General features: G+C 42.0%; 1 protein-coding gene across 6 annotated transcripts in view; it reads right to left on the reverse strand.

Annotated features, from left to right (window-relative positions):
• LOC124787664 overlaps positions 1–25,692 on the reverse strand; it is a 124,902-nt gene that overhangs the window by 56,386 nt on the left and 42,824 nt on the right. For 2 of the 6 annotated variants that reach the window (XM_047254471.1, XM_047254474.1), the window contains exons 2-3: positions 20,799–20,957; positions 18,052–18,213 (exon numbers count right to left, since the gene is read on the reverse strand). In XM_047254471.1, the coding sequence (XP_047110427.1) occupies positions 18,052–18,213; positions 20,799–20,957 (321 nt within the window). Of the gene's footprint in view, positions 1–18,051; positions 18,234–20,798; positions 20,958–25,692 lie in introns of those variants that run through there. The other 4 variants (XM_047254472.1, XM_047254477.1, XM_047254475.1 and 1 more) reach the window with 4 other exon arrangements.

Consider the following 25,692-nt stretch of genomic DNA (forward strand, 5'->3'; position numbering starts at 1 on the left):
CATACTGCAGAATCATGGATTATGGCATGCAAACAGACTATAAAGAAGGGAATCAGACCTCCAAATGAAGCTGCCCAGTATATGTGCCTGCAAGGTACAGAAATAAACTGAAACAAGCAGAGATGATTCTGTGGACCATTTACCATACACTGATCAGTAAAAATTGGCATGTAGATAGAAAAATCCTGGGCACAAAGCTAAAGTACACATGCAGTGTTGCAAATGCAAGCTCCATCTTTATATAGCAACATAGTCCAGTAGGGTTAAACCTAAAAATTAGACAAATTGGAAATAATTGCTACAAAAGGTTTTATTGTTTTAATGGCTTCATTTGTGGCCCAATATGACTATCCTAGGTTTTCCCCCTCGGCGGAGTTGTGGAAAAGTGGTGGGGCGCAAAAATGTACCCAAAAAAGGAGTATTCTTTCAGTTTTGTGATTATATCTCATAAATGACTCACAATATCGAAAACATAGCAGAATTAAAAATTGTAGGGCATGAAATTCTGCATTGAATGAGACCATCCGCATATTTTTTGGGCCACCTGTTTCCATACTAGTGCTCTTCAAAATTGCACAAATTTTACATGTTCACGAAAAATTTTCGTTTGTTTTTCGGTAAAATCGTTGAAACTAACCCCTGTATCAATAAAGTGGTTCATACAAACGATATAGAGGAATAAATTCTGCGTTTGATGAGACCAAAAGCGAAATGGACCACCCATTTCTGTACGGCTAAGTTTGTACTTTCATTGCTATGGATGTAAGGTACTTCATGTTTACAAACCTATGTCTCTAGATCAGTTTTATGCAGAAAACTCAAAAATAACATTATCATGAGCAAAAATTGAAAAACTGTTCAAAGTCAGATTCTGAACATGCCAACAGTTACTACAGTGACCCAGCAGGTTGAAGAGTTTTGTGGGGTATCACTCACTACCTCAGAACAACATGATGATGCGAGGGATGCTAGAGTTCAGCGTAACAAGGCAGACCTTCAGAAATATATTGAGTGGTTTCAATCCCATGATCCTTTTCCTGTTACTAAATTTATGTCCATCAGCACAGGAATCGTCAGAGATGACTCAATCAACTGTCACAGAGCCTTTGAAATGGGCAAATCCTTAATGTTCGCTCTAGTTGGTCAAACCTTTGACAACATCAAGTTCGTCCAAAACAAAAGAGTGATGAGTATACAGGGATTTAAATCTAAGGTGACCATTCAACGGGAGGATTTACCAGTGAACCCTGAAGGTATATTCCACCGGATAGCACTTCTAATAAATTTGACGAACAGCTTAAAGAATTCTTTCGATATGAGCTGGCACCCTATCCTCTCTCTCTGTTTGATGCATCTGAAATGAGGAAGACTCCCAAGTCAGTGTTATATGACTTGTTCACACCACTGAATAATGTAAACCTGGAAGAAGCAGCATTTGTCATCAATGGTGGATTTCTTCTCCACTGGGTTGTATGGAAGAGTGGCGACACATTCCAGTTGCTAACCAAATATGTTGAATATTTAAGACACAGCAGCAGAAGTGCGACAAGTGTGGTGTTTGATGGCTACCCAGAAGACCTGCCCAGCATCAAATATGCTGAGCTCCTCCACCGAAGCAAAAGACACACTACACCTGCACTCATCTTTACAGAGTTAATGATGGTGACTATGACTCAGGAGCAATTCCTTTGTAATGACAGAAATAAACCATGTCTCACTAGCTTGCTTATTTCGAGGCTTGAAGATGAAGGCTTTTCAGAAAAGCAAGCTAATGAAGATGCAGACCACCTAATTGTTGCCATAGCACTTTAGGTATCCCAGGAACACGAGAAGGTTGTGGTGGTTGGTGAGGATATGGACCTTCTCATCATGCTCAATGCCCTAGCCACACCATCAGCAAATATATGTTTCTTGAAACCTGGAAGAGGAAAGATCTCATCAAAAGTATTTGGTTCCAGCAGTTTCAAACTGGCAAACAACATCAGAAGCCCACTCATATTTCTCCATGCCAAAAGTGGATGTGACAACTTCGGCACTCTTCGGTCAGGGCAAGAAGAAGATGGTCACTCTACTGCTCAAAAATAAATGTCTTCTGGAAGATATCAAACCTTTCTTAGAGCATGACAACCAAGCTGAAGTTATTGTCGAAGCTGGCCTCCAATTTTTAATAACCCTCTATGGTGGTACAGCAGGAGACACTTTAGACAAACTGCGATTTGACCTGTTTTCCAAAGCAATTGTGAAATCCAGATTCCCCCTCGCATCCCTACCGCCAAAGTCGGAAGCAGATCGCCAGCATTGCTTGAGGACCAACTTACAAGTACAAATGTGGGTAGGACACCACATGGATCCGCTCCTCTGGGGATGGCAGTCTTCAGATTTTGGTCTTGGCCCTGTTCCTACCTCCAAAGAACCAGCTCCACGGTTTCTTTTCTGAACAATTTCCTGCAAATGCAACAAGGGCTGTGCAGGTAGTTGTGGGTGTCAGAAGACTGGTATAGTTGTGGGTGTCAGAAGGCTGGTATAGTTGTGGGTGTCAGAAGGCTGGTATTGAGTGCTCATTAATTTGTGTCAACAGCAAGGGGAACTCATGCACTAACTCCCTCCAAGCAGATGAAACTGACGAACCAGATGTTGACAAAGACCTGGACTGTATATACCAGGTGACGAAAATTGCTGACTTTGAGGAGCCGAGTGACGGGGCGTTGGACTCAGAAATTACAGACTTTGAGGAGCCGAGTGGTGCAATGACAGTAGAAAGTCGACGTATGTTTGTGTACATACCTACTTTAACCCTTTCAATCAGATAAATTTATATAAAATTTTGTAATTACGAAATATAATAACCACTACTTAATTTCAATGAGTGTCTCTCTCTTCCTGCCTCCTTCATATCAGTTGAATGGATATCACTATATTATATCGAGGGTTAAGAACTGAGACCATGTATCTGACAAAAGACAAATTTTACAGGAGAGCTAAAAAACATAACTTTTTAATAAAAATTTTGATTGCTTTGATTTTTTTATTTAGAGCATAATCATTTACTACGCTCAGGTTGTGCATTGTCTTTTTTGCATCATTTTGTTATAACATATATTTTTTTCCACTTACAAGTTTTTTGAGCCAGGACTTTTTCTGACATCTGTCAGATACGAGGTCTCAGTTCTTAACCCTCGATATATGAAAAACTTCTTTAATATTATTTTTCAAATTTTACAAAATTTTAATATTTTATTCTATTACTATTTTAAATAAGTACAAGACAATGGGTTGCTATAGTTTTGTATTTAAAAGAGTGTACATAAGAATTAGGGAAGAACTACATTTGAAATTGTCTTCATTGATGATGAGAAATGGTCCAAATTTAATGAGGAGCTGTACACAAATGGGTGGTCCAATAAATTCACTTTTGGTTTCATCGAATGCAGAATTTATCTCTCCATATCTTTTTTATGAACGACATTATTGACAGGTGGATTAGTTTCAACAATATTACCAAAAAACAGAGATTAAAACAAAAAATTTTCATGAACATGTAAAATTAGTCCAATTTCGAAGAGCACTAGTATGGAAACCGGTGGTCCAAAAAATATGTGGATGGTCTCATTCAATGCAGAACTTCATGCCCTACAATTTTTAATTCCACTATGTTCCCAATATTGCGAGTCATTTACGAGATATAATCACAAAACTGAAAAATACCCCTTTTTCGAGTACATTTTTGCCCCCCACCACTTTTCCACAACTCCGTCGAGGGGGAAAACCTAAGATTGTCATACTGGGACACAAACAAAGCCATTAAAACAATAAAACCTTTTGTAGCAATTATTTCCGATTTGAATGCTAATTCTACTGGACTAATAGGACACAACTGCTGTTTACAGTGTCGCCAATATCATTTGACTTCTTTAGAGCTTTGCTAACAATTTTTTGCAACTCTTTTACAAGCGTATTATTTAAATGTTCCATTTCTTTAGAAACTGGGATGAAAATGTTGAAGTTAAGTATATGACAACAGTGAGAATCAAACAATGGAAACTCCAAGTGGGGATAACAATATAAGGAAAAGATAGATTGCTACTTATTGTAAAGGTGACATGTTAAGTTGCAGACAGGCACAACAAAAACACACTTATGTATTAGCTTTCGGCCACAGCCTTTGTAAGAAAAGGAAATGCACATACACACATTCATTCACAAAGCAAATACACATGACCGCCATCTCTGCAGCTCAGACTGTGTGTGTGTTTTTTTCCTTTTCTCATAAAGGCCACTGCCAAAAGGTAATGTATAATTGTCTTTTCATTGTGCCTGTCTGCAACATAACTTATCACCGTTACGGTAAGTAGCAATCTATCTTTACCTTTTATTACTGACAATAGACAGAATTGTATGCATAGCATACATGGAAAATTATTATACAAATGTTCTTACAAGCAACAACATCAGAGTACAAGGCTATATGGAGAGACAAGTCCACACAAAAACCTGACATACAGGCAAACCAGTGAACCTATAAGATACATTAGCGGCAATATGTCTGGTAACCTAAGATTTCGTCGCAGGGCAGTCAAAAGATGTGAATACATGACATCAACTCTTAGAAAGTAAGCAGTGTTGCAAAAGCACTTTGGTGAATGAGTATTACTGAAATGCAAAATCAGTGTGTACAAGAACAGAACTGCATAGAAAAAACTTTATATGACCAGTATGGAGTCTTGTGCATGTTACACATTCCAACAGATTACTAACTAATACATTACAAGGTGGCAAAGGTAACAAAATTACCACCATGTGGCACTGGTAGTGACATGTCGAAGTGTTAACTAAAAATTATAAATGTCGGAACAAATTTCATGAAAACTGTAAAAGGTTGTGAAAATAATTTTGCAACTCTAAAAAAAAATAAAATACACAATATAACTCGGTGTGGAGAAATGAAAATGGACAACTGTCATGACAAAAATTTGAAATGTACATAGTAAAAGCAAAGAATGAAGGTTAATAATGTTGCTAAAAATATGATCATTTACAGAAATGGTGAAAGAGAATGAATAGGAGGAGGAAGGTCTATGTACTGGTCTTGCTTTTAGCAATTCTAGTTACTGTCATGATTTGTGGGAGTGCCTATCATGTTATCCCTTTCAGTGATTCTTCTTCATTTCTGAGATGAAAATTTTGTAATTTAGTATCCAAGCAGAACTTATTTTAGAAACTTTTTCATATAGCAGAAGCCAAAATTAGACTACCCAAATCATTCATTACAGAGGGCACTGTGAATTAAAGGTATAATTTTTCATAGTTTTCAGACTTTTTTCCTTGTGTACTTTTAATCTCTAAAATTACTGTGTCAAAGTAGGACAGTGCACCAGAATATGGGTCACTGTCAAATGGGCACCGCACCAACGCTGAGGCAGGTCTTCAAGGCGAACAAGGTAGCCAAGTGTGGCCGGCAGAGAACCAGTGAATCCCTGTGAGAGGCCCACATGGAGGAGTAAAACACATTCATAGTCTCCTTAATGGCACGCAGTTTGTTGTGTGAACTGAGATTATGCCATTCCGTCTCCCAAAGGTGAAAAACCTAGCGGTGTAATAACAATCGCAGGTCAGTTTTGGAGATGCCCATCACCGGAAGTGGTTTCTGTGTAGCCTGTTTCCCAAGCCTGTTGGCAAGTCCATTTCACAGGATTCCAATGTGGCCTGGGGTCCACAAAAACACCATGGAACAACTGGACCGTTCCAGGGCATACAGGGACTTCCGGATGGTCGCTGCCAAAGGATGGTGAGGGTAGCACTGGTTGATAGCTTGTAGGCTGCTCAAGAAGTCTGTACACAGAAGAAACAACTCCCCAGGGCATGAAGGGATATACTGAAGTGCACGACATAGGGCCACCAGCTCTGCAGTGAATACACTGCAGCCATCAGGCAAGGAATGCTGTTCAATATGGCCTCTGTGGATGTAGGCGAAGCCAACATGGCCATCAGCCATCAAGCTGTCAGTGTAAACCACGTCAGAGCCCCAGAACACGTCAAGAAGGGAGAGGAAGTGACAGCGGAGAGCCATGGGAGCAACTGAGTCCTTAGGGGCATGCGAAAGGTCCAGACTAATCTCCGGCTGAGGTGAACACCATGGAGGTGTATGCAGATGGAGCTGGGTGGGAGATGGTAAAGGGAAGGACTCCAGTTCAGACAGAAGGGATCGGACACAAACCACAATCGTGAGCCCCGCCCAGGGCCGCCGATGTGGGAGTTGAAACGCCGTGGGTGTGAAAAGGAGACGGTAGTTCAGATGTGCAGGAGAACTACAGACGTGTGAAGCATAACTGGCGAGCAGTTGTGCATGCCTAACCTTCAAAGGAGGGACTCCAGCCTCCACCAGGACACTGGTCACTGAACTCGTCCTAAAAGCACCTGTCGCTAGCTGAATGCCACAGAGGTGCACTGGCTTTAGTAAACACAATGCTGAGGGTGCTGCCAGACCATAAACCAGGCTCCCATAGTCAAGGTGGGATTGAAAAAGGGCTCTGTAGAGCTGCAGCAGAGTAGAGTGATGTACCCTGAGCCGTGGTAAAAATTGTTGTTTTGAAGAGTGTGCCACAGCGCGTAGTGTGGAGCACTCGCACCCTTTCTGGTGGTGGCGCCACTGTGGCAATCGCAGCTTTGGCGTCTCCCTCTGGTGGGAAAGGGGAAAGGTTGCTGTTCAGGTGCATTTAAGGGGCGCTATGAGCTCGCCAGTCGGTCATTCTGGGTCAGTCTCTCGTCCCCGGCTTTCTAGTCTGTCTCTCGTCCGCATTTGTTAGGCAGTTAGGGTCTGTCTGTCGTTTGGAGTGCTAGTATGTCTGTCGTTCAGATCAACCTGTAAAGCCGGCAAAATGAGAGTATTTCTACTCCGCCAGTAAGAGAACTCGGCGAGTGGTCGCCCGGTCGGGGCTTAGTTACTGCATCTGAGTCTGCGCGTTAGGCCGCCAGTCTGCTCGAATTTACTCAGGCAATGGTCATTGGTGGTTGGATCGATCAGTTGGTTGGTCGCGCACTGAGACAAAAGATGACTTGTCCGTCTTGAGCGTCAGCGCATGTGAGGTCGCCACGTGAGTCCAGTGGGCCGCGGTGTATAGCGAGGGGTAGTGACTTCGCGGTCAACACGAGAGCAACAGGAGTCAATCCACGGCATCAGTCTGGCCGGTGCAAGCTGTGACACCATGAGACGGGGGATTGGCGCGCCTTCCTGCGTCCGTTGAAGCGGCTGGCAGTGGGCGGTTCGGGAGAGCGATTTGGGGGTGCTGCACCAGGTCTTCTCAAGAAATCGCAGTTTATTAGAAGTTAAGTGATTGGTGATATATTGTTTGATTTACTCTTGTTAAATTCTACTTGTTTTCTTGGTGAAGCCACAAGCCGTTTTGCTTTAGGGTCGTCCCTCCATTCTTCTCTGTTTGCCCACCCGCGGGAAGGTGGTTGTTTATAAATTGGGTGGTCCGTTTTTCCCTTGTGGAGTAGGGGCGGGTTAGAGTAACCTGCGGTTCGGGTTGTTCGGTAATCTCCCTATCAATCTACTGTACATCAGTAGCTGCCACTGTCATGTTTGTTGGATTTGGTGTGTTAAAGAATTTATTGCTTGGAGTGTAACGGCCTAATACCTGAAATATGTTTTGATCTTTGGAAACTTTGATATTATTGCCTATGGTCTTGAGAGGCGCTATCTGTGTACTGTAGAGCATCTTAACTATTGGTTGGCCAACCTTGAAGAATTTTATATAAGATTGCATTTCATGGGCTTTTATTTAAATGATAATTTTAGTATATGAACTTGCCACCCTTTCACCATAAGACATTTCTTACAAGTTAAAGTCAAGTTGCACCGTCGGTGGCAAGGTTAATATTTTAATTGTTAGTGTTTTGTACCATTTCCATCCCTCCTACAGGGGGTGCACAGTTTGTGTGCTTGTGTAAATCGTTAAAACTCTTAGTTTAAAGTTATCTGGTGCATTGGAGATTTGCACCAGTGTAGTCTTTCAGAGGCTGTTGTGAGCGGTCGTAACTACGGCCGTGTCAAAAGGGAGCGGCAAGCTTCTCTGCCCGAAAGCTCATACAGTCAAAACAAGTTTTCTTTTTGCCTCTGAATAAATTGTAACTTTAATATTTAGAGGGTGCTTTCTGATTACAATTTTAAATCTGTTTCTTTAAAAAATGCTTTTAGGCACTATTAAAGTGAATAAAATTTCCATTTGTTAAAAGGAATTTGGTTATGATTTCATCAGTTACTCCCTGGCACATTTACATAGTGTGATTAAATGTGTTAATGTCCTTGATGAATCGCTAGTAAATAAAATAAATACTTAAGAATATTCTTTGAAAATAAATCACGGTTCACACCCCAGTTGGTGTTGCTCAGGCAGCGGAGGGCATTGAGGTGCTGCCAGCGCTCTTAAGCTGACAAAGGTGAGGAAGCCATGTCAACCAGGCGTCGAAAACCCGTCCTACGAATCGATATGTCTCCACTACAGTGAATGGATTGTCACTAAAGCAAAGTTCTGGTTCCGGATGAACAGCACGACGCCAACACACAACTTTGTGACTGCAAGCTGTGGGATAGAGCCCACGACTGTGCCTTGTGGCTGGCTCTCTGTAGGTGCTGCTCAGTAACACCAGTACTGGAGCAGAGGTATGAAATGCAGAAGTCGTCTGCGTACAGAGAAGATGAGATAGATGGCCCCACAGCTACTGCTAGGCCGTTAATGGCCACTAAAAATAGATAGACACTCAATACAGAGCACTGCGGAACTCCATTCTCCTGGAGATGGGGGGAACTATGGGAGGCACCAACCTGGACACGGAAAGTACGGAGCAACAGGAAATTTTGGTTAAATTCGGGAGTAAGCCCCGGAGACCCCATTCATACAATGTGGCAAGGATATGATATCTGCAGGTCGTGTCTTAAGCTTTTCTTAAGTCAAAAACGATGGCAACAAGGTGTTGGTGCCTGGAAAAGGCTGTTTAGACGGCAGACTCGAGGGACACAAGATTATTAGTGGTAGCATGACCATGGCGGAAACTGCCCTGGCGTGGAGCCAGTAGGCCATGTGACTCCAGGACCCCACCCAACCACCGACACACCATACATTCTAGCAGCATACGAAGAACGATAGTAAGGGTGATGGGCCAATAGCTATCCACATCAAGCGGGTTTTTGCCGTGTTTGAACACTGGTATGATGGTGCTCTCCTGCCATTGCTACAGAAAGACGCCATTGTACCAGATCTAGTTGAAGATAACGAGGAGATGTCTCTTGCAGTCAGACGAGTGATGTTTAATCATCTGACTGTGGATCCGATCTGGACCAGGTGCTTTGTCAGCGCAAAGTGCAAGGGCACTGAGGAGCTCCCATTCTATAAACGGGGCATTACAGGGTTCACCATGGCGTGTAGTGAATGAGAGGACCTTCAAATCCAGCCGCCGTTTGAGACTGCGAAAGACTGGCGGACAATTCTCCGACGCAGAGGCTCAAGCATAGTGCGCAGCAAAGTGCTTGGCAATCGCGTTTGCGTTGGTAGATAACACGCCATCGATGGTAACACCATGTACACCTGTTGGGGTCTGTTACCCAAAAACACGTCTGACCTTCATCCAGACTTGGGAAGGTGACATATGGCACCCACTTGTTAAGACATACCTCTCCCAACACTCCTGTTTCCGTCTTTTTATAAGCTGACGAATGCGGGTGCAGAGCTGTTTAAAGGCTATTAGATGCTCGAGGGGAAGAGTGCCGCTTATGTCGCTGTAGAGCTCACCATCGCTCTTTAATCAGCAACTCCCCCACCAAGGTACTGACTTTCGCTGGGGGCACCTGAAAGAATGAGGGATCACATTTTCCGCCACAAAAACAACCATCGTAGTGATCTGCTCAACCACAACATCATTGGCACCATGAGGGGGAGATGCAACAGTGACAGCACAGGTGAAGGCTTCGCAGTGTGCCTTGTTGAAAGCCCATCTGGGTATGTGTCCGTGGGCATTACACCAGGGGAATGACAGGAAGATAGGGAAGTGGTCACTACCACACAGGTCATTATGTGCTCTGCAGTGAATTGATGGGAGAAGCCCAGGACCGCAAACCAAGAGATCAATGGCCGAATATGTGCCATGTGCCACACTGAAATGTATGGGGGCACCTGTATTTAAGAGGCAGACGTCAAGTTGTGACAGTAAATTTTCGACATCTCTACCTCGGCTAGTAAGCACAGTGCCACCTCACAAGGTGTTATGGGTGTTAAAATTTCCCAAAAGTAGGAAAGGTTTAGGGAGTTGACCAATCAGAGCCACCAATGCGTTAAGGGATACTGCTTCATCTGGAAGAAGCTATACATTGGAGGCAGTTATTTCCTGCGTCTTCCTTATCCTGACAGCCACAGCTTCAAGAGGGGTTTGAAGGGCCACAGGTTCACTGCCTACAGAGATATAGACACAAACTCCACCTGACACACTATTATAGTCGCTACGGTTCTTGTAATATCCGCTATAGCCACAAAGGGCAGGGGTCCGCATTGCCGGGAACCAGGTTTCCTGAAGGGCAATGCAGAAAGCAGGTGTAAAGTTTAAGAGTTGCCGTAGCTCAGCCAGGTGGTGGAAATAACCACAGCAATTCCACTGGAGGATGTGTGATCATGAGGCAGGGAAGGCATGAAAAATGAGGCAGTTTACGCATCAGGGTCACCTGCTGCCACTGATTGAGTACCTGTGCAATTGACATACATTGAGTCTGAGGGCCCAGAGAGATCTAGGTCCTGAGCAGATGCCAGAATTTCCACTTCATCCTCAGACACAGAGCTTGTAGGGAGCGGTGGTATGGGTGCCACTGCAAGGTCTGGGTTCTTGGGGGTCTTCTTTTACGTTTTCTCTCGCAACTCCTTTGGTTTTTCCGGCTGGGAGGGCTTCACTGAGTCAGTCTCAGGAACCGAGGAGGACCGTGAAGCCCTACGACCAGCTACCTGTGATTGCTTCAGCCACTGGTGGGTGTCCGCGTTGCCACTGGTAGGAACCTGGGAAGAGAGTGACCTGAAGGACCCCTTCCTAGCAAGAGGAGCTGAAGAAGACGTGCGCTTCCCCGGATGAGAAGTGGGGACGCTGATGTCCCTGATGGTTGGGGTGGTGGTGGTGGTGGTGGTGGTGGTGGGGGGGGGGGGGGGAGGGGCGGGGGATGTTGCTCCCAATGTAGGTGTTGTGGGATCAACAGGGATAGAAGTGCCCCCCCCCCCCCCCCCCCCCACCATCAAGGGAGCAGGTGGAGTCTGATGGTTCTGAGAACCAATTGCACATGGTGGAATGGAAGGTGCTAGAACTGCTGTAGCAGTCTTGTAAGTGAATGTCATATGCACAGGATGTGGCCTCTCATATTTTCTCTTAGCCTCAGTGTAGGTCAGTTCGTCCAGGGTCTTGTATTCCATAATTTTCCTCTCTTTCTGTAAAATCCTGCAGTCTGGTGAGCAAGGTGAATGATGCTCTCCAAAGTTGACACAGATGGGAGGCGGGGTACATGGTATATTGGGATGTGATGGACATCCACAATCGCTACATGTGACGCTGGAAGGACAACGGGAAGACATACGGCCAAACTTCCAGCACTTAAAGCACCGCATTGGGAGAGGGATACACGGCTTGAGATCACAGTGGTAGAACATCAATTTGACCTTCTTAGGTAATGTGTCATCCTCGAAGGCCAAATTGAAAGCACTGGTGGCAACCTGATTATCCCTCAGACCCCGATGGACGCACCGGATGAAATGAACACCTCGCCACTCTAAATTGGCGCGCAGCTCGTCGTCAGACTGCAGAAGGAGGCCCCTGTGGAATATAGTACCCTGGACCATATTTAAGCTCTTATGAGATGTGATGGTAACGGAAACATCCCCCAGCTTGTCACAACCGAGTAATGCCCGAGACTTGGCAAGGATGCCGTTTTTATCAAGACTGACCCTGACCGCATTTTAGACGAGCCCTCCACTTCCCAAACTGAGGCTTCGTTGAGATGAAAGATTCCCCATCAACTCTCGTACATATGAGGTACCAGGGCGAATAAGCTTCCTTGCCATCCTTAGCCTGGCACCACATGGTGTAGCCAGGGAGGGGAACGATTCGGGGTCACATTTCTTTGCATTGAAGTTGGACCTCAATCGCTTAGAGGCTGCTGGTGGTGGACTACGGGCAAGAGATGATGTACTGCACTTCATGACATGTCGTCCACCCTGATGCCACCCAGCCGCAGCAAAAGCCACCTGGCAGGATGACCATTGCCGGGAGTTCCGAGGCCCCAGGGTGATGGGCATCTACTCCTTGACATACACAGGGAGTTAACAGAGAAAGCAGAGTGATCCCTGTGTAGTCCGGGGGCTACAACGAACAGGGTACATAGTGGCCCCACGACAATGGACTGGCTACCATGCAGGATATCAGGTGCAAACAAGCAAACAAGGCCATTATCATCATCAGCATAGAAAACGATACTGCACAGTGGATGGAAGAAAATGCACCCAGGAGGGTGATCTTGCCCAACAGCTGGAGAATGAGCTAAAGTGCAGAGCCACGTCAACAAAAGAAGTGAAAGGCCTCAGCACACGATGCACCATGTAAGGCACCCTTCCCCAATTGGCTCACTCTTCGGGAAAATTTTGAAAAATGGTGGACAAACACTACAGGGGACCATCACATAAAGGCTGAAATGTGTGAGACTCCTCTAGTCACCTCTTACGAGAGGCAGGAATACCATGGGCCTATTCCAACCCCCGGACCCACAGGGGGTTATCAGGGGGCCACAAATGTACGTGTACATGACAATTCCTCACATACACTGGCTACCATGCTAGGGAGAGAGCAACATTCTCCACACTGCCTGCACAATCCGTAAAAAATTTGAAAGAAGTAGAGCTCAAACCCAGATGTTGGGACCAGACACAAATTAACCAAAGTATGTGGTGCGAAATGTGGGACTAAAGTGAAAGAAGCCAGAATCGACATCCTACAAGTGAGCTATTTTGTCAGCTGGGAATCCATCCTAGAGATCTCACCATTCAGATTTTATCAGTTAAAAAAAATTAAAAATTGGCTGTACACTATTCCACACAACCAGCATGTTGTATAACACAGTAAAATGTGATAAAGTGTTTTATAGGTTCACTGAGGCTGTGCCTTTACTAGACGTAAAAACAAGGAATTTCAATGTAGGGATATTAGCTGTCAATCTAAGGTCACTTCAATAGCATATTTTCTTAGGTTGTGGCCAGGTCTTCATTAAGAACCTTCGTTGTGATGTCAATTCAACAGATGTTTATCTGTAGGAGCATATGGTGTATTTTAATTGAAACTGCAAAACGATGGTGGAACATGTATAAACTTACAATAGAATATATACAGAATCTGTTAAAAGCTTAAAATTTACTTGTTAATTTTGATGATTTCTGTTGTATATGGCACTGCAGTTTAGCACCTTCCTCTTGTTGTTAACATCCACATTTGTGCAAACTCATATTTCAAAAACAAAGTTTTCTGGATTTTCGACAACTGCTTCTGATACCATCATCAGCAGTGAAAGTACTGACTGTCAGTGTTGGCCAAGTCTGACAGTCAGAAAGTTGGTTTGAATACTACAGTGCTCACACTAGGTATGTTCCTATTGGAGGCAGTATGCCATTGCCTTCTTCTGACTTTGAAACTGATTTACCCTACCAGTTATTGGGGGACCCAAACTTCAATGTGGCCCTGAAGCACAGTGCTACTTGGCATTTTTCACATGACCATATGTTGCTAGAGATGAAAGAAGCTTTAAGCAACAAACTGAAATCCTAAAACTGACCAGGGATGTAATCTCAGACATTGCAGCCCACAGTCTGGCACTTTATCACTAAGCTACCAAAACAGAAGTAAAATACACTCCTGAAAAGACCACACGTGACTAACATTTAAATTTACCAAAAAAAGAAGATTATGTAATTAATGTCCTACTGACAAAAGAGTACTAGCTAAATTTAATAAGTATGAAGCATGAATTCATCAACGGTGTTTAAGGAAACATTTTAGCATTTGTGACATGTGGTTTATGATGTCCATTTATGCCCAAAGTTTTACGAACTTAATATGAGCAGTGATGTTGAATATACAAAAGCCACAAAGCAAGGAACTTCTAGAAAAATGCAGAGAAATTGATGCTTAATATAGGAACTGGCACTGTCCTGAAACAATAACAGATGTCGAAATGCATTCACAGTTGCGAATACTAACACCCATCAGATGTATAAGGACATGATGACAATGAAAATTCGTGCTGGATTGGGACTCGAACCCAGATTTCCCGCCTTGTGCGAGTGGTCACCTTAATAACTTTGGCTATCTATGCCTGACTCACTGGCAGACCCAAACTTCACCAAGTGAGGTGGCGCAGTGGTTAGCACACTGGACTCACATTCGAGAGAACAACGGTTCAATCCCGCATCCGGCCATCCTGATTTAGGTTTTCCGTGATTTCCCTAAATTGCTTCAGGCAGATGCCGGGATGGTTCCTTTGACAGGGCACGGCCGACTTCCTTCCCCATCCTTCCCTGATCCGATGACCTCGCTGTTTGGTCTCTTCCCCTAAAACAACCCAACCAGAGACCCAAACTTCCATAGGTTATCATTCCTGCGTCACAGCCGTTCATGTACAGGGGCGGACATTTTAATTGAAAGACGTTGTCCGTTATTGGTGGATAAATACAATATTGCGATGCAAATACATTTTATGTATTTTAGGACGGCTGTAGTCACTGTAGTGCCTGTCCTTTGGACAAACACGTATGTCTAAAGGAACACTGCATTGTTGTTCTCAACAGCCCAGGCATTGATGCATGTCCGAAGGATTATTGCATTGTTCTTAACAATGCAGGCACTGCAATATCGAAAAACAAATGTAATATAATATATTGTGTGTAAATAAGTAAAAAGGTACTTTAATATTTGATTAAAGTAATGACATTCAATTATTGCGAAAATTCTTAACAACAAAAATATATAGGAGTGTGCAAAAGAAGCACTGTAAGGGTGAATGTGCACATAAAACCAATTGTAGGAAAGGCAGATCGAGGATTGAGGTACTTGGGAAGAATTGTACAGAAATATAATTCATCTACAAAGAATGAAATGTACAAAAATTGTTCAACTGGTTCTGGTGTATTACTCATCACTCTGGGACACTAACCAGGAAGGCTTAATAGAGAAGGTGCAAAGAACAGATATGAATTTCAACTCAGATTCAATTACTCCGTGTGAAAGAGACTTTAAAATGTTCATCCAACTCTAGCGGCAGATGCTATAACAAAGTGTTGTGCACCACAGACACCACAGAGAGACTAGTGTTGACATATGAGAGAGAGAGAGAGAGAGAGAGAGAGAGAGAATTTCAAGACTAGTGTCTACCAAGTATATATCTGGAAATAAATATACTGGAAGATCAGAGAGTTCAAAAGTGCACATGTGGTTCGTGGCAGTCACTCTCTCAACACACCATCTGTGAATGGAACTGTAATATGTCATATTAATAGTGCTGTGTGATTTATCTTTACCACATGCCATAAGGTGGCTTGTTAAGTAAAGATGCAGTTAGGAACAGAGGTAAACCCATATCTTGATCGTGTAATAGGAAAGTGTGCTTCACAGTGGCAGAATATATTTAAAAAATCAATTTACCCGTAGAAGTGTTTTTCTCATTTAGGGTTTTATGTAGCTGATGGCTCGCTCCTTGTAGTCAAAGCTGAGTCAGAATATTTCATGAGATCTTGACCCGACATAACATCTGATGTATTTACTTTTTGCTTTAATCCGGTTGCTTTTGTTGATTCTCATGAAGTAGAGGTCCTGCTAATCAGTGTCTCTGAAATCCCATATGTAACCAAGGAAAGGCTTCACTTCTTCACATTCTGCAGCTATTATTGGGGCAAAGGAAGATAACTTCTTTTCATGTCACATAAAAGCACGTCCACTGCTTTCCTTTTACCAAACATATACTTCCTTGAATGGGTGTACAGATCATCAGAGTGACCAGTGAATTTGAGTAGAACACAACTTTACTTACAAGGGAACCTCCCCATCGCACCCCCGTCAGATTTAGTTATAAGTTGGCACAGTGGATAGGCCTTGAAAAACTGAACACAGATCAATCGAGAAAACAGGAAGAAGTTGTGTGGAAGAATGAAAAAAACAAACAAAATATGCAAACTGAGTAGTCCATGTGCAAGATAAGCGACATCAAGGACAATATGTGTGCGGGAGCGCCGTGGTCCCGTGGTTAGCGCGAGCAGCTGCGGAACAGAAGGTCCTTGGTTCAAGTCTTCCATACAGTGAAAAGTTTAATTTTTTATTTTCAGACAATTATTATCTGTTCATTTGTTCATTGACGTCTCTGTTCACTGTAATAAGTTTAGTGTCTGTGTTTTGCGACCGCTAAACAGTGCGATTAGTAGACGAAAGGACGTGCCTATCCAATGGGAACCGAAAACGTTTGATCTGAAGGTCATAGGTTAACCGATTCCTCCACAGGAAAACGCGTCTGCTATATTCTATACGACACCGGTGACGGTATATGTTGTCCACCCGCCTAACTTGTACACTTGGCGAATGGGTAAAAAGATTCTTCTACCTTGCCCGATTTAGGATTTCTTGTGGATGTAATAATCACTCCCAAAAAAGTGATCGCATCGGACGGACAGATAATAACTGTCTGAAAATAAAAAATTAAATTTTTCACTGTAGGGAAGACTTGAACCAAGGACCTCTCATACTGCAGTTGCTCACGCTAACCACGGGACCACGGCGCTCGCGAGCTTATACTTTCCTTGATGTTGCATATCTTGTGCATAGACCACTCAGTTTGTATATTTTGCTTATTTTTTTCATACTTCCACACGACTTCTTCCTGTTTTCTCGATTGATCTGTGTTCAGTTTTTCAAGGCCTATCCACTGTGTCAACTTATAACTAAATCTGAGGGGGGTGCGATGGGGAGGTTCCCTTGTTAGGAGACACACGTTGGAGCCTCAACACGACAGTCAAGATTACAATATATTTCATTTGACATAAAACCATCTTGTATTTTCATTGTTGGAGATTGTGGTTGCTCTTTGACAGTCAAGTGACTGCCAAGCTGCAACAGCAAAAAGTAAAAGGCTTCATCCACAGCAGGTGAACCAGTTTATTTGCTATCACACCTTGTCGTTTTCTTGTACTCCACACCTACTGTTTACTATCTGCACATACAAAAACAAACACCCACAAACAGTATATATTCCACAACTTACTTCCCACTTAATACTATTCTGTCATGCCGCGCGGGATTAGCCGAGCAGTCTAAGGCGCTGGAGTCATGGACTGTGTGGCTTATCCCGGCGGAGGTTCGAGTCCTCCCTTGTGTGTGTGTGTGTGTGTGTGTGTGTGTGTGTGTGTGTCCTTAGGATAATTTAGGTTAAGTAGTGTGTAAGCTTAGGGACTGATGACCTTAGCAGTTAAGTCTCATAACATTTCACACACATTTGAACATTTTTATTCTGTCATGATCATCTTTCCTCATACTACACAAAGAGTGTGAAATGTCGTTTGCCTAAATGGAATGTAACACTTCACCCTGAGATGATGCTTCCCAGATTTGGTGCCAGGGACATCAAAGATGCAGATAAAGAAACAGATACGAAACAGTGTATTACTTTCAAAAATGTGAGACAACTGTGTACAATGCTGTGTTATAGAAACTACCGCATGGACAACCACTGAGAATTAAGAAATGAACAACACTGTTGCTCTATTCCAGTGCTAGTGTTTTAACAGTTTTTCATCCTAGTAATAAAAGAATTTTAATTACAGTAACTAAAACATACATGACCATAGGCTTTTACAATTAGAGTTTAGCAGAAGCTAATATGTACCATAGTACTGTATTAGTTGCTAAGCAGTGACCAATAACATGAAAAGCTAAGCAATTTAAGAAATAATTCAAAGAATTAAAATGTTACGGTAGACCATATGTTTGAATATTTCTTACTTCAAAGTCCACTCTATTTCATCACACACTTCAAGATTTTCATCTCTTTCTTCTTTCACTAATTTAATTTCCATTTCTATAACTGCAGTATCATTACATAAATATAGAGGATCATCTTCAAAAGTTACGCCATTTGTTTCTTCGGCTTTCAGGATCTCCCACCGGAAACAAAAGAAAACACACTATAAACTATATCTGATTGACTCTCTCTCTCTCTCTCTCTCTCTCTCTCACTCACTCACTCACTCACACATATAGCTGTTTAGTTTATTGGAATACAAACCGGTTGATTAAAGGTGATATATTTTACACTTTTGTATTTAATTAGCTTTATATAGCACAATAATGACATAACTTACATTTAATTATAGTTTATACCTGTCAGTGTGCACCTCCCTAGCAGCAGCACAAACAACGTTGCAACATTAATATATAACTGAATCCATCCCATGTCCAATGGATATGTTTTGTGTCACTGGGAACTTTAGTATTTAATGTCCCATCGCAGTGCAAGCTCTGAACAGAGACAGAAATGATCCTTTTGCTTAACAAAGGAAACAACCAGGGATTTGCTTTGAGTGATTTAGAGGAGCCATGGAAATCTAAATCTGGTTGGCCAGATGAGAATTTCAACAGTCACTCCCATGAGTGCAACTCCAGAGTCCTAACCACTAAATCATCTAGCTATGTTTTTCCTTGTTCACTTCGTGTTGGTGGCAGAAATTGTACATAGATTCCACCACAGGGCATGATGCAAGGAACCTGTAGCCACGACAGAAATGCAAAGTCTTTTTTGTATTTTTTAATGAGATGAAAAGATTCTAGGTGTCATCGGCTGATGAGTCTGACTGGATGTTTTTTCAGTCCATGCTCACAGACCTCCCGAAACCCAGTGACAGACAGGGAAGAGCTCTAAATGCAAAATTTCTGCTGCTGTTGAATGAGCAGCTAGATGAAACCAAGAAGGAGATGCTGTAATTTTCGTCAACATCATCATGGGCTTCTTCCATTTCTAACACAACATTGTCTATTCATACACAGAATTTGCCACTAATTCTACATCATCAATGGTGACTCATTTACATCAGATCCGGCAATGTTCCTTATACGTATATGTGAATCTGAATCATATTCTACCATAACTCACTGAACAGTTGCTTTTCAAATCTTACTCATTACCCATATATGTACTTCACTGAGTTAAGTACCACAGTATGTGGTCTTATTAAAAATAAATTCTTCATAGTGGCATTTTTAATGTAATGATCACATTTTCACTAACTTATCTTATTGTAATCAGTAGTTTCTCAGCAGGAGAAATAGCAAGCCAAAAATTTGTGTCCTGCTTTTCAGTTGATACTAGTTGCTCTAAAAAGTGGAAACTGTTCTGTATTCACTCTGCAGAATTTGGTTCATGTTGAGAGCACTCACAAGGAACCATTGCCAAACTATGTTTGACATTAATAGCGTTGCACAGGTGCACTCAGCATTTCCTTTTCTTTTTCAGTTGTTGGAGCTTTAAATATCGATAAACCAAACCAGAAGAACTCAAGGTTGCAACTGAGCCTGAAACACAACTTGGCCTGTCTTGTTGTTTGTCATAATGCAGGTCGCATCGTGTATTGTATTGCAGACTGTATCATCCCAGTGGGAACACAAATACCGCACCAGTAAGTACTGCATCACATGACCTTCATTACAATGAACTATATCACACATTGCCTCAGTGTGAACACACGTTATTAAACAGCTTTAGATTGAACAGCCTTTGTATGTCCATCTTTTCAGAGATGGGAACCTTGACAGTTCACTATAGAATGTCAAATCAAATACCTTTCAGCTGTCTATCTGTAACTTCAAAACTGTTATTTTATTGGGCTTTCAGTTTTGGCGGTATATTACCCCACCTTCAGGCCCCCTGACCAATGTGTAGGAAGATTCAAACCTCGGTTCTGGTCACAATAGGGGCCTGCATTCAAAGACTGGTATGTAGATTCCAACTTAATACAACGATAACTTCAAACAGCATCTGCAAACCATTGATGGAACATTCTGTGTACATTCTACCTACATATGTCTGAATGAGATCTTGAATCATGGTGTGCAATTAATAACCTTGTGAGCTAAATCTCAAACTGAATGCTAGTAGAATTCAAGAAACAACGTTGCCGTGGACTTCCCATATTGCCACAGGTAAAAAAAATAGGATGTAGGATCCTACATGAATTGCAACTGAAGACGTAGTGTCAGATCCTGAAAGTGAAAAACTCAGTTATGAAATAATGCCTGTAGAGTTCAGTTGTAGCATTATGCTGAAGTATTTTACTAATCGATGTGACTGTGTCAAGCTGTACACCACTATACCAGGATTGTTTTCTGCACTCATTTGCACTAGACTTGAACAACAAAATAGAATTTGTTTCTGTAATGTTTTTAATCACAGCAGTTCTATAAATTTATTACAGGCCTATTATGTCTTTCAAATGTTCTAACTTCCATTTTAAGTGTAGGCACCTAACATGACACACGAATATTAGGATTCATTATTAATCATCTACATAACAAAATTACTAAACAATTTTAATAATTATGGCTCCATCATATGATGCTTCTACATGACAAATCACTGAAGACTTACTCTTTTTCTCTTCATGTCACACCAAGTGTTACAGTTGTCAACATAATCAACAGTAACTACTGTAAAATCTAGCCACATCACTCTGAAGTAATGTTTTATTATTACTTACTGTCCCAGGTCAGCTTCTGTGGGTACATTGCCATCAGAAATATTTGTAAAACAGTCCTTCATCAACAGATGAGCTGCTGCAATTTCATTCTTATCGACTGCGCATTTAGACAGCCTTTCTTCAAAATCCTTCAACAGGCGGCAAGTTCCAGTCATACTGCTGTGAAAATTTATCAGTGTTATGAATGTAATGTTAAAAAAAATAAGATAGGTAAATTAGAACAAATATAGGCTGAAGTGACAAATCACATTCAATTAAAATCAAATATCATGTTGAAGAGGCACATGAGGCATTTACAAAATCTCTTCAAAAAATCCTTTCAGTATGCATACAAAACTACAGCTTATGAAGTCATCGTTGTTGCATAATGATCAATATGGGAAAGAATACAACTTCTGTGAGCCGTGATAATGCTTTGTTAAACACCTCTCGGTTCAACAGTGAGTTTTACGGTTGAGTGTTTTTTAGCGTGCACTAGTGTTGCAGTAGTTAATGTCCAGTCTTCAGGCATGGTCGATCATGAATGCTTGGTTGGAGGAAGTATTCAAAAGAAAGAAAAATAGAGTACTAAATTTCAGGGTTGTGTGTCAGGAGAATGTCTAACAGTAACTCACAAGTAGGGAATGTCGTCTAAGACTCAAGCCTTCATCAAAGTTGAAGTTTTATTCAAATTCCATGTTATGACTTATTACAACAATTTAACAACACCACTCAGGATATAATAAACCAATAGTGGCATTTCAGTCCACTGTATTTAATGAACACCCAACCAGTAATCTAATAAGGTTAATGATGAAAAAAGCCATAATCGACAAGAAATGAAGTGAGCAACAAGGAGGAACCTCACAAGCTAATTAAGTCATATGTCTTCACAGTTTTCCTGTATGGGCCAGAAGTATGGACTCTCAAAAGGGCTACAAAAAACAATGAATGCCATTGAGATGTGGATTTCTAGAAACAGAGTCAGAATATCCTGGACTGACAATGGTCCAAACTGCTAAAAGGGTTGGAAATTGGAGACCATCAAGAAAATGAAACTTTATTAAATCAGTCAAGTGACTCCTGAGTGGTACAGACAAGACTCTTCAAGGTAAAATAGTCACAGATATTGATGAATCTGATCCTCTGAAATTCAAGAAATTGATTTCGAGTTTCATCTAATGTTGTTGTTGTTGTGGTCTTCAGTCCTGAGACTGGTTTGATGCAGCTCTCCATGCTACTCTATCCTGTGCAAGCTTCTTCATCTCCCAGTAACTACTGCAGCCTACATCCTTCTGAATCTGCTTAGTGTATTCATCTCTTGGTCTCCCTCTACGATTATTACCCTCCAAGCTGCCCTCCAGTACTAAATTGGTGATCCCTTGACGCCTCAGAACATGTCCTACCAACCGATCCCTTCTTCTAGTCAAGTTGTGCCACAAACTCCTCTTCTCCCCAATTCTATTCAATACCTCCTCATTAGTTATGTGATCTACCCATCTTATCTTCAGCATTCTTCTGTAGCACCACATTTCAAAAGCTTTTATTCTCTTCTTATCTAAACTATTTATTGTCTATGTTTCACTTCCATACATGGCTACACTCCATACAAATACTTTCAGAAACGACTTCCTGACACTTAAATCAATACTCGATGTTAACAAATTTCTCTTCTTCAGAAACGCTTTCCTTGCCATTGCCAGTCGACATTTTATATCCTCTCTACTTCGACCATCATCAGTTATTTTGCTCCCCAAATAGCAAAACTCCTTTACTACTTTAAGTGTCTCATTTCCTAGTCTAATTCCCACAGCATCACCCGACTTAACTCGACTACATTCCATTATCCTCATTTTGCTTTTGTTGATGTTCATCTTAAACCCTCCTTTCAAGACACTGTCCATTCCGTTCAACTGCTTTTCATCTAATGATCTTTTCTAAATGGCAATGGATAAAGTAAAAATTGCTTTGTGGTGCAGCAATATCGAGTAATGGCTCAGCATTTGAAGAAAATTATGTTGATGGCATATTAAACTATTCCATTCCTGAGGTACAACCCCAGTAATAAGGGAGGATAGCAAAGTATTGCACAATAACTTTTTTCTCCCCTGGTATCACAGCTGGAATATTGAAATTTCACAATGATACAGTTTGAAATTTGCACTACAAGGGTATTTTGTATTCACGTGCAGCTCTAACAAGAGAATCCCGATCTATCAAAAAACATGGTGTGTACATTACTGCCGTCGGCTTGTGAAGAGCAGCAAAGTAGAGTTCGATATTTTTTGGCCAAAGCTCATAAACTGTGTGAAATTCACAGGGACACGCATGGCATGCACAGGGACGACTGTATGGACTGTAGCAACATCTTCAGGTGGCGTGCATTGTTCGAAGAGGTCTGTGTGGACTTAAACGATTCGGCACACTCTGGGTGGCCAGAAACAGCTGCAACCCCACAGCCACTGAGGCAGCAATTTTGTAATGACTGGCATGTGCAACTGTGAAACTTATTGCACCAGTCAACATTTCCTACAGTGTCATGTATGATATTATTCATAAAATATTGAAATTTCGTAAAATTAGTGCTCACTGGGTGTCTAAGAACCTGACAGGCAACCACAAGGGTCAGTGAATGATGACAAGCTTGGATCAGTTAATGCTGCAGAAGAGCATGACTTTCTGAAAGGAATTGTCACTAGTGATGAGTTGTGGGCATACCACTACACACCATGCAGGCCTCTATGGAGTGGAAACATTCTGGTTCCCAATTCGGGAAAAAAAAAAAAAAAAAAAAAAAAAAAAAAAAAAAAAACTGAAAGTTGCTCAGGCTGCCAGGAAAGTGCTTCAGACAGTGTTCTGGGATATATACGATGTGTTATTGGTGAACTTTGCTGAAAACGTGACCACTGTGAATGCTGCAGCCTACATGAAAACTTTAGTTAAGTTATGTGTGCTCTTTGTGACAAACGCCACAACATTAATGCTAATGGTATCAAACTTCTTCATGACAATACTTGCCCCCATCTTGCTGCTCCTGTTCATGAGGAAATCGCCAAATTTGGGTGGGAAGTGCTGTATAATCCACCATACAGTCCAGATCTTGTACCGCTGGACTTTCATCTGTTTGGTCTCTTGAAGAAATACCTAGCTGGTCAAAGCTTTGTGACAGATGCAAAAGTGTAAACAGCAGTCCACAGATGGCTACACTCCAACCAATCGGACTTCTACAAACACTGCATACTGAAACTGGTACCATGATGGAAGAAATGTGTCGAGAACATTGGCGACTATAGAGATAAGTAGGTAAATTATGTAAGTCCATTTGTGATTAGTTACCTATAAAACTTTTTGGCAGTAAAATTATTGTGCGTTACTTTCTGATCTTCCCTTCTAAATATGAAGAAGGTGGGAACTATTTGCAACTAGCTGAAATAAGGCATATGAGATACATTATTTATCACCCTAGAGGTGCATTCAATTGGTATTTATTCTCATTGTTAAATGATTATTTTATCAAAGTAAGTTGCTTCAAGACAGTTCTCCCTTATCAATGCTGAATTTGACAATACTTGTAATGACACAGCCTCTCATCCTGTTTAAAATCATCACCCGCTATACTCATAAACACCACCAGTGTTTCAGAAGATAACTGTGCGAAGAACTACCGGACATATAGAAAATGACATATTAATGGATAGAGCATTGCTACACATTACAATTCTTAATATGTGCTGTGGCGTACTTTTACTAGGGGTGAGGCATGTCAGAATACATAGACAAATCACCCACTCTCTACAGTTGCATGAGACTAGTTCACACTTATAGATAGGCAACCCAATGAACATATTTCCAAAGTGGGCTGCTCTCATACTTTCCTGGGAAAATCGTGTCAGTGGCTTCAATGCATTATATGCATACACTGACTTGTGTCACAAGTAGTGCTGACCTGTATGCTGAGTTAAAAACTTGGAGAGCTGCTCTATTCGCTGATGTGTGTCTACATTCTGCAAGTCTCGTACTTTTTGCACAGATCACAGTGAGAGGTATTTCCCCCACATCCACACCGGCCACCGAACAATGAGATGCTTTAAATTTTGTAATAACGTTCACTTTTCCCTATGACTCTTAGCTGCTATCCCATTGTCCACAAGCATCTGGGGTAGGGAAGTAGTCAGGTTAATGGCTCTCTCAGACACGTGTTGAACATGTGTAGCAGTGGAGAACAGAATGGAACAGGTGTCTGAGAATGGCAGCATCAGCATTTTCCTTATGGCCTAAAAGAGGTCCATACAAATCATAGGAGTGGGTATGCACCATAGAGGTGGCAAGAGCGAACTGTACACAGACAAAAGGGGGCAGTTGGAGGTCCTCGCCCAGAGCTTCCAATCGTATCTCAGTTGGTCTATGCATTTTTTGGGTGATTCATCAGCAGTGTGAACAGCGTCCAGAATGAATTTTCACTCTACAGCATAGCGTGCACTGATATGAAATTCCAGGTTAGAGTAATGGTCCAGCACACAGTTTTAACCTGCCAGAAAGTTTAAGTCCGAACTGCTGGTTGTGAAACAGAGTCAAATAACATGGAAAGGTAGTGATCTGACAGATTTTAATTGCACAGGTCACCAAGATCTGTCGATATCTGACCCTCAGTGGTGGGACATCAGCTTCCACCACTAGACTGTCTACAAGGCTCATACAGAAAGCTCCAGTTGACAACTGCGTACCATTGAGATGGACAGGACCTAACAAGCTCAGTACTGATGGTGGTGCTGCTGACTATTAAGCAACGCATCTATAGTCTGAGCACGACAAAAATCAAAGCTTTGCAGCATCAGAGAACTGTGTAGTCTGTGCCTAAGGAGATGCTGACCTCAAAAGTCCGAAGCTCCATGGGCTTCAAGTACATTACTGAAGT

The sequence above is a fragment of the Schistocerca piceifrons genome, chromosome 3 (genome assembly GCF_021461385.2).
Source record: "Schistocerca piceifrons isolate TAMUIC-IGC-003096 chromosome 3, iqSchPice1.1, whole genome shotgun sequence".
In the NCBI taxonomy this organism is placed as follows: domain Eukaryota; kingdom Metazoa; phylum Arthropoda; class Insecta; order Orthoptera; family Acrididae; genus Schistocerca; species Schistocerca piceifrons.